The sequence below is a fragment of the Manacus vitellinus genome, unplaced genomic scaffold (assembly GCF_001715985.3).
Source record: "Manacus vitellinus isolate BGI_N305 unplaced genomic scaffold, ASM171598v3 scaffold_9_pilon, whole genome shotgun sequence".
Lineage (NCBI taxonomy): Eukaryota > Metazoa > Chordata > Aves > Passeriformes > Pipridae > Manacus > Manacus vitellinus.
In genome coordinates this window covers 17,736,799-17,749,499 of record NW_021940917.1, presented here as the reverse complement: position 1 = coordinate 17,749,499, position 12,701 = coordinate 17,736,799, and the positions used below count along the sequence as shown (strand labels likewise).

At 39.1% G+C, this 12,701-nt stretch overlaps 1 protein-coding gene across 1 annotated transcript in view; it reads right to left on the bottom strand.

Annotated features, from left to right (window-relative positions):
* Positions 1–12,386, bottom strand: part of CHSY3 (chondroitin sulfate synthase 3) — a 137,560-nt gene extending 125,174 nt beyond the window's left edge. The window contains exon 1 of the mRNA XM_018086216.2: positions 12,107–12,386. Coding sequence (XP_017941705.1) covers positions 12,107–12,265 — 159 coding nt within the window. The 5' untranslated portion in view covers positions 12,266–12,386. The remainder of the gene's footprint in view (positions 1–12,106) is intronic.
* Positions 12,387–12,701: the final 315 nt, after the last annotated feature.

The following is a 12,701-nucleotide window of genomic DNA, read 5'->3' as shown; positions in this document are numbered from 1 at the left end:
TTATACAGCAATATGCCCGTGGCACAGGACAAGCAACAACAGAAAACCTTACTATTTCGGATGGAGATCAATAATTTTATAAAAAGTAAGGATGTCTGTAAGGTATCTTAAATACTTTCTTAGACTGTCTCAACTCATGGAAATATCAACCAGTTACATACAAAAGTGCTGCTGGTTTATTATCTGTACTGATTAACAGATGCCAAAAACTTTACTGAACATCTCTCATTACTATGTATTTTTCCCCAGTGAACAAAATAGAATAATTATACCACAAAATACTTAAAAATTTTATGAAAACTGTTTAAAAATATAACAGAGCAACTCTTTATGAGTTTATCCTTGTACCAGTCATTAAACCTACTCTTCCCATAAAACTGAAATACTTAAACCAGCAACTATTTTTATTACCTACCTACATAATCGTTATGGATACGTCAAGGACAAAAAGTTACTTCATTTGTACAGGCTAGCATCTACTCTGCAGAGACAGACTTATTTTGACCAAATTGATTAATGGTTATTATTATTTTTATTAATTCTTTGGTTATTAATTCTATGGTTAAATAGAAACAACTAAATAAAAATCAATGAGGAAAAGAACAAATCCCTTCCTCCACCAACTCAGGGCATCACATTTTATTTCAAGTCTGAAAGAATACACAGTGTGCCTACATTGAAGGTAAGATGGATATAAAAACTAGTAAAAACATCAGCTAGTTTGTTTTTGTTGGCCACTTCACAGATTTATGACACAACCACCAAGTAAATCTTTTCAAAGGCCATTTCCAAGGAAAACAGTAGGTCTCCAAAAGACGTTTAGCAATGAAAAATTAACAATGAGGTTATTTACTAAAATTATGAGTTTAGTACTAAACTAAACATTCCAATTTATAACAGCAAGGCTCTTTTAAATTGAGATGAACAGGAAGCTCCCGCAGTTCTGGACTTACCCTGCAGAAATGCTACTACTGAAGAATACTTTCAGACAAAAAAGTAGGTATCACCAGAATTCAGAACTATGAAAAATTTGACTGCTCCTATTTAATCAATAACTAACATACTCTCAGGAACATATTTTAACATGATTGCTCTGAGGTACTCAGTTAGATTTTTCCCCCTCTGAACTAATGAAATTTTATCAGCATTTTATCAACAGCATACACAGCTAATGGAAATCCTATTCAGATCAATGTAGAAGCTTAAGTGCTTTCACATCCCTCAATGCACTAGCAAAACACGGGAAATAGGTGAATACTATAGAAGATAACTGGCATATTTAACAGGAACATGGATTCTCACATGGGGATGAGGGCCCTACAGTCCTACATACTTCAAGGCACAACAATTGCTATAATAATCACCAGTCTCCAGAAATAGCTGGTAACAAACAAACTAAATGACAAATATTTAATGGTCTTTATGACTATTCATTGCTTAAAGTGGAATAAGAAGGCAATTGACTCGTAGTAGCTCTAATAGGTCGATCTCAAAGGCACGTCTGTTATTACAACCTACCTTCCAGCATTTCCCTCTCCTGCTCCTAGTATTCATAGAATCACAGAATTGTTAAGGCTGAGAGAGAGACCTTCGAGATCATCAAATCCAACTATCAACCCAGAGTTGCTACCCTTGAGCAAATCAACACTCCCAGCCAACTTAGTGTTGTCTGCAAATTTACTGAGGGTGCGCTCAATCCCCATATCCAGATCGTCAATAAAGAGGTTAAACAGGACCAGCCCCAAAACCAAGCCCTGGGGAACGCTGCCAGCAACCAGCTGCCAACTGGATTTAGCTCCATTCACCACAATTCTCTGGGCCCAGCACTCCAGCCAGTTTTTCACCCATCAAAGAGTCAGTCCACCCATTCAAGTCGCAAGCAGCCAGTTTTCCTAGGAGGAGCACAGCTAAAATAATAAAGCCACTGCTGCTCAAAGTATTTCTCCAGCGATGAGTTAGGAAGCTCAGGCTTGGCTGGGCTAGCTGATAAGCACATTGAAGAAACAAGACCAGTCTTAGCTCGCTCAAGGCTCTCTGCCCCATTAAGACTACACATCTTTTACATCTGTCTCCCATGACAGAGCTGCCACCTTCAAGCACACACGCCTGCAGCACAGCACAGATAGGAACTTAAGAACAGAGTCAGAAGTTAGGCTTATTCTTGGACTTAGCAGAGTGGAAAAATCAAGGATTTGGAACAGGGGACGTGAGCACAGATTTACTATGGCCAGGACAGAGGAATGCCCAGTGCATTCAGTACAGAATTCTTTCTTGAAAGTACAAACAAAAACCAGTTTTTGCAAAGATGTAACAGACACACTCCAAAAATCTAAGCAAGCCTCAAGTTTGAAATGAAATGCAACAAAAAAAATACATATACACTTACAGGACCCTCTTGGAAACACTAAGACTACATTTCTCAAAATTACTACAGCCAAACACTAAGAAAAAATATTTTGTACTGTTTGAAAACATTTTCTATTACAGTCAACTATTCACAGTTAGATGCAGTTATTTCCCCCTACCATATGACAAAAAAATAAATTACAAAAATTTTGAGTAGAAGAAAAGAAGAATCAAAAATACCAGCACCTACTTTCATTCATTCTAACAGGCCAGATTCATACCTAGCAGATTACTTTAAAACAACAATTAAAAATATCAAAAAAGCACATAACAAAACTGTTTCATTTGTTGAGTCAAGCATTTTACTGAAAGCTTAGTCACCAGCTACATTTGTTATAGCTAAATTTCCTGACTTCTGGAACTGAGACTCACAGCACTGCAGAAATTTTGCCCCAAATTAATAAAAAGTGACAGAAAAAGTCACAGTGTTTTATCTTGATCAACAATAGGAAGTTGTGCGATTCTGGAAGGATAAGAGCTGGTCCGTAAGATGGGCCCTTTCCATGACGAAATTATTAAGATAATAGGTGTGCTTTCTGTCTGTAGCCAGAAAGAAGAAGCTTTCAAGAAAAGCCAAAAAAACCCCTACGTTAAATTGAAGCCAAAATACGCTTATATACAGAACAGAAGGACACAGATGTAACTACAAAGAGAAATTAAAAACAAACTGAAAGCTAAATTAAGCTGTATAGTAGAGGAACTGCAATAAGCACCTAGAAGCACAGCTCATGCTCCAGAGGACCTTCACTGATGCCACCGGAAGCTTGGCTATCAACTAGGTACAAGTTTTAAATACATGCCTATGTAGGTACACACGTACATTTTCGTGCACCCAGATTTACAGTGTATGCCTTATATAGTAGTTAAGGCCACATATATTTCCACTGTAGTTAGGCCATGTATATCGCTAAAGAAATGCTGCATTTCTTCAACGCACCTGCTTCCACACTATGACGTGCTTATTCACACATGCTGCCTCATGAACCAACACCTCCCTTATGCCAGCAAATGCAAAGGCAAAAGAGTGACCTGGACAGCCTGGAGAGATGGGCTAATTCCACTGGGATGAGGTTCAACCAGGCCAAGTGCCGGGTCCTGCACTCTGGTCACAACAACCCCCTGCAGCCCCATGGGCTGGGACAGAGGGGCTGGAGAGCAGCCAGGCAGGAAGGGAACTGGGAGTGGGGATGGACAGGAAGCTGAACAGGAGCCAGAGTGTGTCCAGGTGGCCAAGAGGGCCAATGGATCCTGGCCTGGATCAGGAACAGGGTGGCCAACAGGTCCAGGGAAGTGATTCTGCCCCTGGACTCAGCACTGCGTGAGGCCCACCCCTGGCAGTGCTGCTGTACACGTTCTGCGCGCCCTCAGCTCAGGAAGACATGGAGGGGCTGGAGCAGGTCCAGAGAAGAAGCAAACAAGGCCATGGGAAGCCGCGACTGGCAGCACAAGCGTGCTTGTGCAGGAGAGGCTGAGGAGCTGGGGCTGCTTCAGCCTGGGAGCAAGAGAGCTTGCACGGGGAGACCCTCCTCACTCTCTGCAACTCCCTGACAGGAGGGGGGAGCCGGGGGGGGTTGGTCTCTTCTCCCAGGAACCAGCAGTAGGACAAGAGGGCTCGGTCTTAAGCTCTGCTGGGGGGGGTTAGTTTAGACATTGGGAAGAAATTTTTTACAGAGAGAGTGATCATACACTGGAATGGGCTGCCCAGGGAGGTGGTGGAGTCACCATCCTTGAAGGTATTTAAGAAGAGACTGGATGCGGCACTCAGTGCCATGGTCTAGTAGACAAAGTGGTGTTAGGTCACAGGTTGGAATTGATGATCTCAGAAGTCTTTTCCAAACTAGTTGATTCTGTCAAAAGCACTACATTAAAAAAATAATAATAAAAAAAAAAAGCAACATCTTTCCCTTCCTAGGTTCATTTTAAGACTAAATCATAAAACAGCATTCAAGAAGCCTGTATCAGTTACCAGGCTCCTTATCCTCCTCCAGAATTTCCTAAAATTATACCTCTAGTACAAGATGTTCTTTATTTTCTGAAGTATATGAATGCTTTAAAAGAATTCTTACAGGCAGGCCAAAAATCTTTCCTTAGCGTAATACTCAGAAGCCAAAAATATTGCAGCCGGGGTGGAACTACACATTTACTTGCTGTCCAGTTCTAAATATGTATTAGCAAGTGACCAACTTGTGCACTCATCTGGAGCTTAAATCAGTATCCAGCACTGATTTAGACAGAATAAATTCCTCCAAGCATAGCAGGTCTTGCTACACTTTTAATAATATATGTGTTCTTTGAGTATTTCATGTTATGTAATGCAATGGAATAACTAAATACAAGCATACTGCAGAGAGTACGTTACAGCATCATATACTTATGGCTTAATACGTTTCTTCTCACATAAGAACTGAAAAGAGCTGGAAACTACTTTGGTAATGGGAACCACAGAATAAATAAATTATGACGACCTAAAATGACCCAGTTACACTTCATACCTATCTGTGTACTTGAAGAAAACTCCTAAGAAAGATACAAACCGAAAGAGTAGTTTAAAAGCTTATTCTTTTAAAAAAAGACATATACTGTTTTTGAAACTTAATGAAATACTGTAATATTTCATTAGGTTTCAAAAGTACATTTAATTAGCACTTATTTCAAATAATTACCCTGTTTACAACTTCCAGCTTCTCTCTTTGTGAGCATTTTTTATTTCAGTGGAAGTGTGTCTTTTGATGTCAAGAGATGTGATGTTAGAAAGTAAAAGTCAGGAAAAAGTTATCTGTGGGAGATTTTTTTAAGTCAGGATGAGAAGAGATACAAAGAACAGCCCAGAACCAGTATGAGAATCCATCTGCACTGGGAGTTGGAAGGCAGTAGGAGAACACATCTTGTGGACTATTAGTGTCTTTGAGAAGACTAAACACACTTTGAGTAACTCTCCACTATTTAATTTACCTGGTAATCTGCAACAAACTCTCCATCTTCGGAAACACTCAAGTAGGACAGTTAAACAAAACTGTTACTCAAAGCATGACCAATAACCACAACCAGATCTGTACATGTGAAAGGGAAACTTACTTCAGAATACACAGGAAGGAGGATATTTTGAAAATATAGATAATTCTGAAAATATCTGTAAGAATTATTGCTTCCCATGTGGTTTTGTTTACTTGATTTTAAGGCAAAGTACAGAAAACTATTTCAGGTTAAAAGGTAAACATCAGGGTTTCATTATGCTTTGTTTCATTAATTCCCTTCAAGCACCAACTCCTCTGTTGACCCAAAAGCAGAGAAGTTCTTCATCTGTTACTCTCTTTTTAAAAATCAATCTTATTCCTTGTATAATAATAAGGTACTGTTGACTGATGACGTGATGGGTTTAAATGAGATGACTCTTACAATAGTTGTGCCACAATTTCATCGGCTCGTGACAAGCACCATTTTTAAACACACTTGAACACCTAGACTTCTGCACTAGATGTCTGTGGAAGTACCACCTGGATATATTCAATTCTATAAAAGTCTTGAGGAAACGTTTCCGATAAACTGAAAGCAAACTTGAGGGAAAAAAAGTCCAACATGGTTAGCTTTAAATATTCAGGGAAGTTGAGAGATGGTTCAGGACACCCATATGCAGAACTAAAGACATATTTTCAATCATTTAAGAACTTTTTCTTTTGATTGTCTGTGGGATCCTTTGGTAAGTCAAACAAGAGCTTATTCTTAAGGAGGAAAACCTTTGAAATACTTGCTTTAAGAATATACAAACACTTGCAATCGACTAGAAAGCTGTTAGTTAGCCTGCATAGTCCTGCACATAAATAGCTGCTGGCATGTTAGATGAAAACACATTAGAAGGAAGGTGTAGCCATGCATTCTTCATCATGGACATGAAAACACACCCACAGAGTCTTTGCACCTTGGTAACTCAGCACCAGGTGTCAGAATTACACAGCTGTCAAACTCCATAAAGGTACTAGCAGTATTTCCTATTAAGGCAGAGTAGAAAACACAGGACACCTGAAACCAAGCCAGAAACCTAAGAGAAGCTAGCTCTCAACCAGGCTGAGAAACAGCCCCCTTAGCTCTTGGTTCAACAGATCAGATGACACCATACAGGGGACCATAGCCATGGGCTTGTGTGTTCTGCTGCACATCCCCGTGGTAGATATGGGAACAATATCCTTCACAATAAAGACCCCTAAAAAACATATCTCCAACTCCTGCCATTGTGCTGAGCCCCATGAGGAAACACAATAACATGTAAGCACCAGGGACAACTCTGTTTTCTCACCACGGACTTCCTCGACTCCCAGCCAAGCTAATCATGGAAGAATCAAGAAGGGGCAAGCAGACAGGGAGTCCCCAGGGTACCTGAACCCAAGGGAGGCAGTGACCACAGGCAGTGTCCCCAGATTCTCCAGATAAATGAGCAAATGAGCGAGAAGAGGTTACTTACAAAGCCAGAGAAAGAGCAGGGCAAGAGTAATGACACAATTTAGCACCATGGTTATTGCAGTAGGATATGCATGATTTGCATTTATTCATTATCATGTACACACAGAAACACTATACTACAATACTATGAAAATACATAGTTCGCTTTGCTGAGCAGGTGAGAATCACAAGTTTTATAAGTACATTTAATGTTACTGTAATCAGACAGATATTAATAGCAAACAGTTATGACAGCACACAAAAAATCCTGTATCGGTAATTGGCCATTTATGCAAATAGCTCTGAAGCCTCTGGATTCATCTGGTTCCTCTGCACGTACCCTCAGAGATGCCTGTTACAGGGGTCCACTCCTCCATGTATTTTTATTATAGGATCGCTTCTAGTTCACTCCACGTTTTTGGCTTTTTTTAGTTATGGTTGCATTTATGTAACTACCTAATGAAGCTGCCCAAACTCAACAGCTTAAGTGTGGGTGAGTACTGCTGCTTCAAGACTGATCAGTCCAGCACCCAAATGAGCAAAATACCATTTTATCATCATCAAAGGCACATGTACCTCTAATTCTTGTTTTTCACCAAAAAACAGCATTGAACTCTAAGCTTAGTTGTGATCCACCAACATCTTCATCAAAGTGAGAGATAAAGCCTCAAAAGAAAAATTACATGGCATCGGGAAGAAAAACTTAAATTAAAAGGGAAAATATAAAGTATGTTTAGAGCAAGACAGAAGATGACTTACAAAGGTTCCAGAACCTCCGGAGACTGTCAAAATACCAATGTAAAGGAAATTCTTTTGAGCATGCAGCCTGATCCAAAGAAGCATTTTCCCAAGATATTTACTGTAATATTTACTGTAACTACTAGGAATCAAAAACAAATAGAATATTAGAGAGCTATTTTATTTAAAAATGTTACAGTAATGAGACTGTATTCTACCATTGTCAGAGAACTTTGGCAAAGGAGAAAAGAAACAATGAGAAAAACAGATGTATCAATAACGTGGACTGCTTGTAGTACAAAGTACCATATTTTCTTTCAACATCAACATACACATTACCTAAAGATCAAAAGTATACGGGGTATTTTGCATAAATGTAGTTTTTGAGTTTAAAATTAATGTAGCTCACTTTGAACTTGATAATCCTTATGGATTCCTTCTAACTTGAGACAGTCTGTGCTATTTTCTCCTACAAAAAGGGAAAAAAGGCCACAAAAGGAAAAGCTTTACAAACATTTATTTGAATAAATTTTACAAATACACCGACGAATGGTGTTTAGATATTTTGCTGCATTTGTCATTTTTCATTTTCTAAAAAAAAAAACAACAAAAAAACCACAAATCGCATTCTCTGATACTGTTTACACTCTGACAGTGTTTGAGTTCTGCTTCAATTGTTATAGCCAGTTAACTCATACACAGCATTTTATTTTGTCCTCTTCTGGAACTACGCTATTGCATCTGTTAGGAACTTACTTTAAAAATTACAAAATGGCCTTCTGAAACCAGAAATACAATTTAAAGAAAAAAAAAGAAAAAAGAAAGGAAGAAGTAAAGCAATCGGCCCTTTATTCCAAGTGGTCCTCTATAGTCAAATCCCTGCTGAAAATCTAAGCGAGGAACAACATAGCATCTCAGGTTTGTAACTGCATTTTTGTTTCAAAATACGGAACATATATGAGTCACTAAAATCAATCTGATTTCTTCATTCCTTTAAAAGGAAACTATTTCAAGGCTTCAAAATTAGTGGAAGAAAGTGACAGCCTGAAATATGGATTTTCAAAGCACAAAAACAAAAGGCCTTTTTTAATCTCTACAGCTTCTGATTTGGGGAAGCAGACAATGCTAAAACCTTACAAAAACTAAAAGACTTTTTATAGATATATTTTAAACAAATTTGTCAGGTTTATTATACCTTAATTATTGCAGCATCACCAAAACTGGAGGATAAATCAACACGTAATTGAAAAAATATACCAGAACAAGGATTTATCTTCTGTTGAAAGAAAATGATGCATCCATAATACAATCCTTCCTCACGAAGCAAGGAAATGGACAAGATTTACGCTACAGTTCAGCTGTTGTTTTGAGCCAATTTGAATGTAAGCTGCTGCCAAGTGAGTAGTTTGACACTCTCCTGGCCCTTCAATCCCGGCTGACTGTGACCACCTCTTCTTTCTTCTGATGCTCGTACTCAGCAAGAGTCTGCCCTGAGCACTGATTCAGATGAAAGAAATGCTTTTGTTCAGGTTCACATTTCAGGCAGAGCCCACCCCTGCTCCAGCTCACCACAGGGCTGCACAAGTCCTGCAGAACCTGACAACAACCAAGAGGAGACACCAGCCCGAGGGCAGGTCTTTCTGACCTCCATTCCTCACAAGTGCTCTAAAAACCCTGTTATTAGATTCACTCTCTCAACAATCTAATGAAAAATTCTTTATTTAGAGTGGAGAAGATCCATCAGCAGAGACAGAGAGAGGCTCATCACTGCAGCCATGAGTCATTTGGTATTTGGGAGATCCAACCTTTAGACCTGACTTCAAATCTGGCAGAACTAAACTCTAGAAAGTCCCAAATATAAGAGTCGCTCATCGTAGGCTCATATACATCTTCTTTTCTTATTCATTCTTACAACAACAACAAAAAAAAACTTGCCAAGGAAAAAAAATGAAGTAAAAGTTGTAACACTCTCATTGCCAGCAAGCATATTATGCATATAAGCTACCATATGCTTACTTGCTGACCCTAAGTGGCAGCAGAATAAACTCTGACAGGCAGCCAGTCTTAACTACAACAGTTGAGTCACCCAGAAAAGATCAAGCATTTCAGGTTTTCTCTTTAACTCTGATTTATTTCACCCTCACCAAAAAGAGACTTTCTGATCCAGTTCTTAGAAAAGAAATCTAGTAAGAAGTGAGGCAACAGTGATTCAACTCTTCTGGAGATGAAAAGCTTCTATGAATTTTAATGAAACTGTTTGCAGTTGATATAGTCTTCAGCAACACATACAAAATACAAATTATACTTCTCACCAAAATCAACTAAGTTCATAATAATCTTGCAGCTCAGCAGGCCTCAGTTTAATACTTACAATACAACAATAGGACTTCAGGACGAAAGTCCCACACATGCATCTGAGCACACAAAGAGTGTTTCTGATCTAACACAGGAATGAAAAAGCAGACAGTAACAGTTTCAGTGCCCTAGCGAAAAAAAAAGAAAAAAAAAATCACCCAAAGCACAAAGCCAGCTTCTCTCTCCGGACACCCTATTTCCCTCCTTCCTTTTCATATAGATTTAACGTTGGGATAACATCCTAAGCAGCTTTGTCTTAATCATCTACGTTTTCTGGAGCAGCTTCTGTACTGGCAACAGAGTCAAAGATTCTTCAGAATCAGACAGAAATACTGGTCTGAAACGCGTAGGTGCTATTGCAATGCCCAACACATTTTCTTCTTCTTCCATTCTTTATTACGTACACCTAGGTCCTTCAAGAGCAACTGACAGACAGGACTGGTGCCACTCTATTCCAGATCCCATAAAACCATGGGTTTTTTTCAAAATGTTTGTTTTCAGGCCCCAGTCCTACCACAAAAATCTGAGCTTCTGGGCAGTCATATAAATCAGTCTCCAAAACCGTATTTTTTTTGCTCCATCCCCCTTAAGCTCAGTACCTGCAGCCAACAATTCCTGACATTCAGCATCAAAAGAAATCATAACCATGGTGATAACGCTATCTATTATCAGTTTTCTTCCCTTCTCCAGACTTCTCCCCAGGAAGACAAACTAGAAAAACAAAACCAAACCCCCTTCCAAGATACGACTGTCAAGGCAGAATCATAATGCTGCCAACCGATACAGATCAGCAGGCATCACATGCCCGTGAGGACTGGAAAACAGCTTTGTACAGACACAGCCCAAACACATCTGAGTGTAAGATTAAGCTGCCAATGTAGCATGCTGTTTGGATGTCTGATTAAGGACCTACATTGATTTCCATCAGCACCATAAATGCCTTCCCTGCTCTAACAGTGCAATGGGTGTATTATTTCACATTGGCATTTACAACACATATCGAAATGGTCTCTAAAAACACCCCTCCATTCCTAAGTAAAGGAGAAGATTACCCCCACTTATGATTTCTACCTAATTGATACTAACTATGCAGTATTTACTTTCGTTCACTTGTTTACATACGTTGTAACCTACCAAACCCATTTTTAAATGGCCACCTTTCCCTAGGACATTGAGAAAAACACTAATCCACAAAATTAATTATTTTTCCTGTCTTTTTATCATCAAATAGCACATAACCTCTTACTGTGGCCCATTTTTCCTGCTTAATGAGGGAGTGCCACAAGGGCAAGCATATATTAATATTAAAGAACTGGTCAAAATAACTAAAATCAGATTCATCATATTAGCTATAACCCTTTACACCTTCTGGTAGTTGTATGCTTAGTCTATTTTTATCTACAAAGACAGTCTTGCCAATAATCACAGTATTTTCAGAGAAACAGGCCTGAATTTTAGTTATGGCATCGCAAATAAACTTTTTGGGTACTGCAACACATTGCTATGACTTCAGAAAATGCTACTACTGAATGAAGTAATTTGTTCCTATTCAGCATAGAAAGAATTGTTATACTGCATATGTCCTTAATACATTTTAATACCGTTCTACGCTAGAAAAAACACAATTCAAGTTGTATCATAGACACAGGCAGTGCAACAAATTTCATTCCTGTACAAAAAAACCCCACCCAAACAACCCCTATTTCTACTTCCGCCAATAACGAACTCCTTTACAATACATCTGAGTAATTAAGACATATTTTAAGAGACTGTGATGCTGAATAAACAGATATGCCACGTGCTTATCCAAACTCAAGTTCTTAGAAAGATCCAACCTGAACAACATTCATCAAATACAGCAGCTCCCTGTCAAGGATTATATGTAGAAACTCTGAAGGTAATGCTCTAGCAACTTACAGCATACCAATGCTTAAACATGGTTGCAACAAGTGTCACCAATGAAAACAGAAAGACACAAGTAGAAATAAACATGCTAACAGCAACATGCTGTGAGTATTTCCCTCTCTTTTTTCCTTACAGCCCGCAGCTCACATTCCGCTGCACGCATCAAAACTGAATTATGGTGGAAAGAGATTGTGGATAGAGCCACTCACGTTGCAAGGTATAAAGCTCTGCCAACAAACAGCACATTGGGATTCCCACCATCACTTACCTCGTACGACCAAACGCACTGCGTTCCTCCGAACCTTCGGACACACCTGCCCACCTCCACGTCCTCGTGGGTAGTGTACATTTCTCGAAGGCATTCACCTATATGTGGCACCATCCTCCTGAGAACCTCCCGACTGAAGATCATTCCTGGCCCTCCCATGCAGAAATTCTCCCCAGGCTCCAGCCCAAGTTTTCCGAGTTCTTCAATATTACCCAGACCAGTCTGTCCCAAATACAGAGGTTTACTGCTGTTCAGTGAGCGAAGAAACTCCTCCAATTTTTCACCTGAAAAAAAATTACTGTTATTTCTCTGACTTCTCTGCCAGCCACCTCTTTTCCTGTAGTTCAAACTTTTGCAAAAATATAATAGGCACCTGAGACTGTCACAGGAAATCTCCTCTAAAGTAGAATCCTACACCTAATTGAAAATATCCTTGGACAAGTTTACCTTTTTTGTTTGTTTGTTTTAATTAACATTACAATGACATTTTCCTTCAGCCAAAAGTCAGAATACGACCAAAATTAAATTTAACCAGTAAAGTTTGCTCTGTTCAACCAATACTGATGGAAAGCACTTACTTTCTAGTTTAAAACTC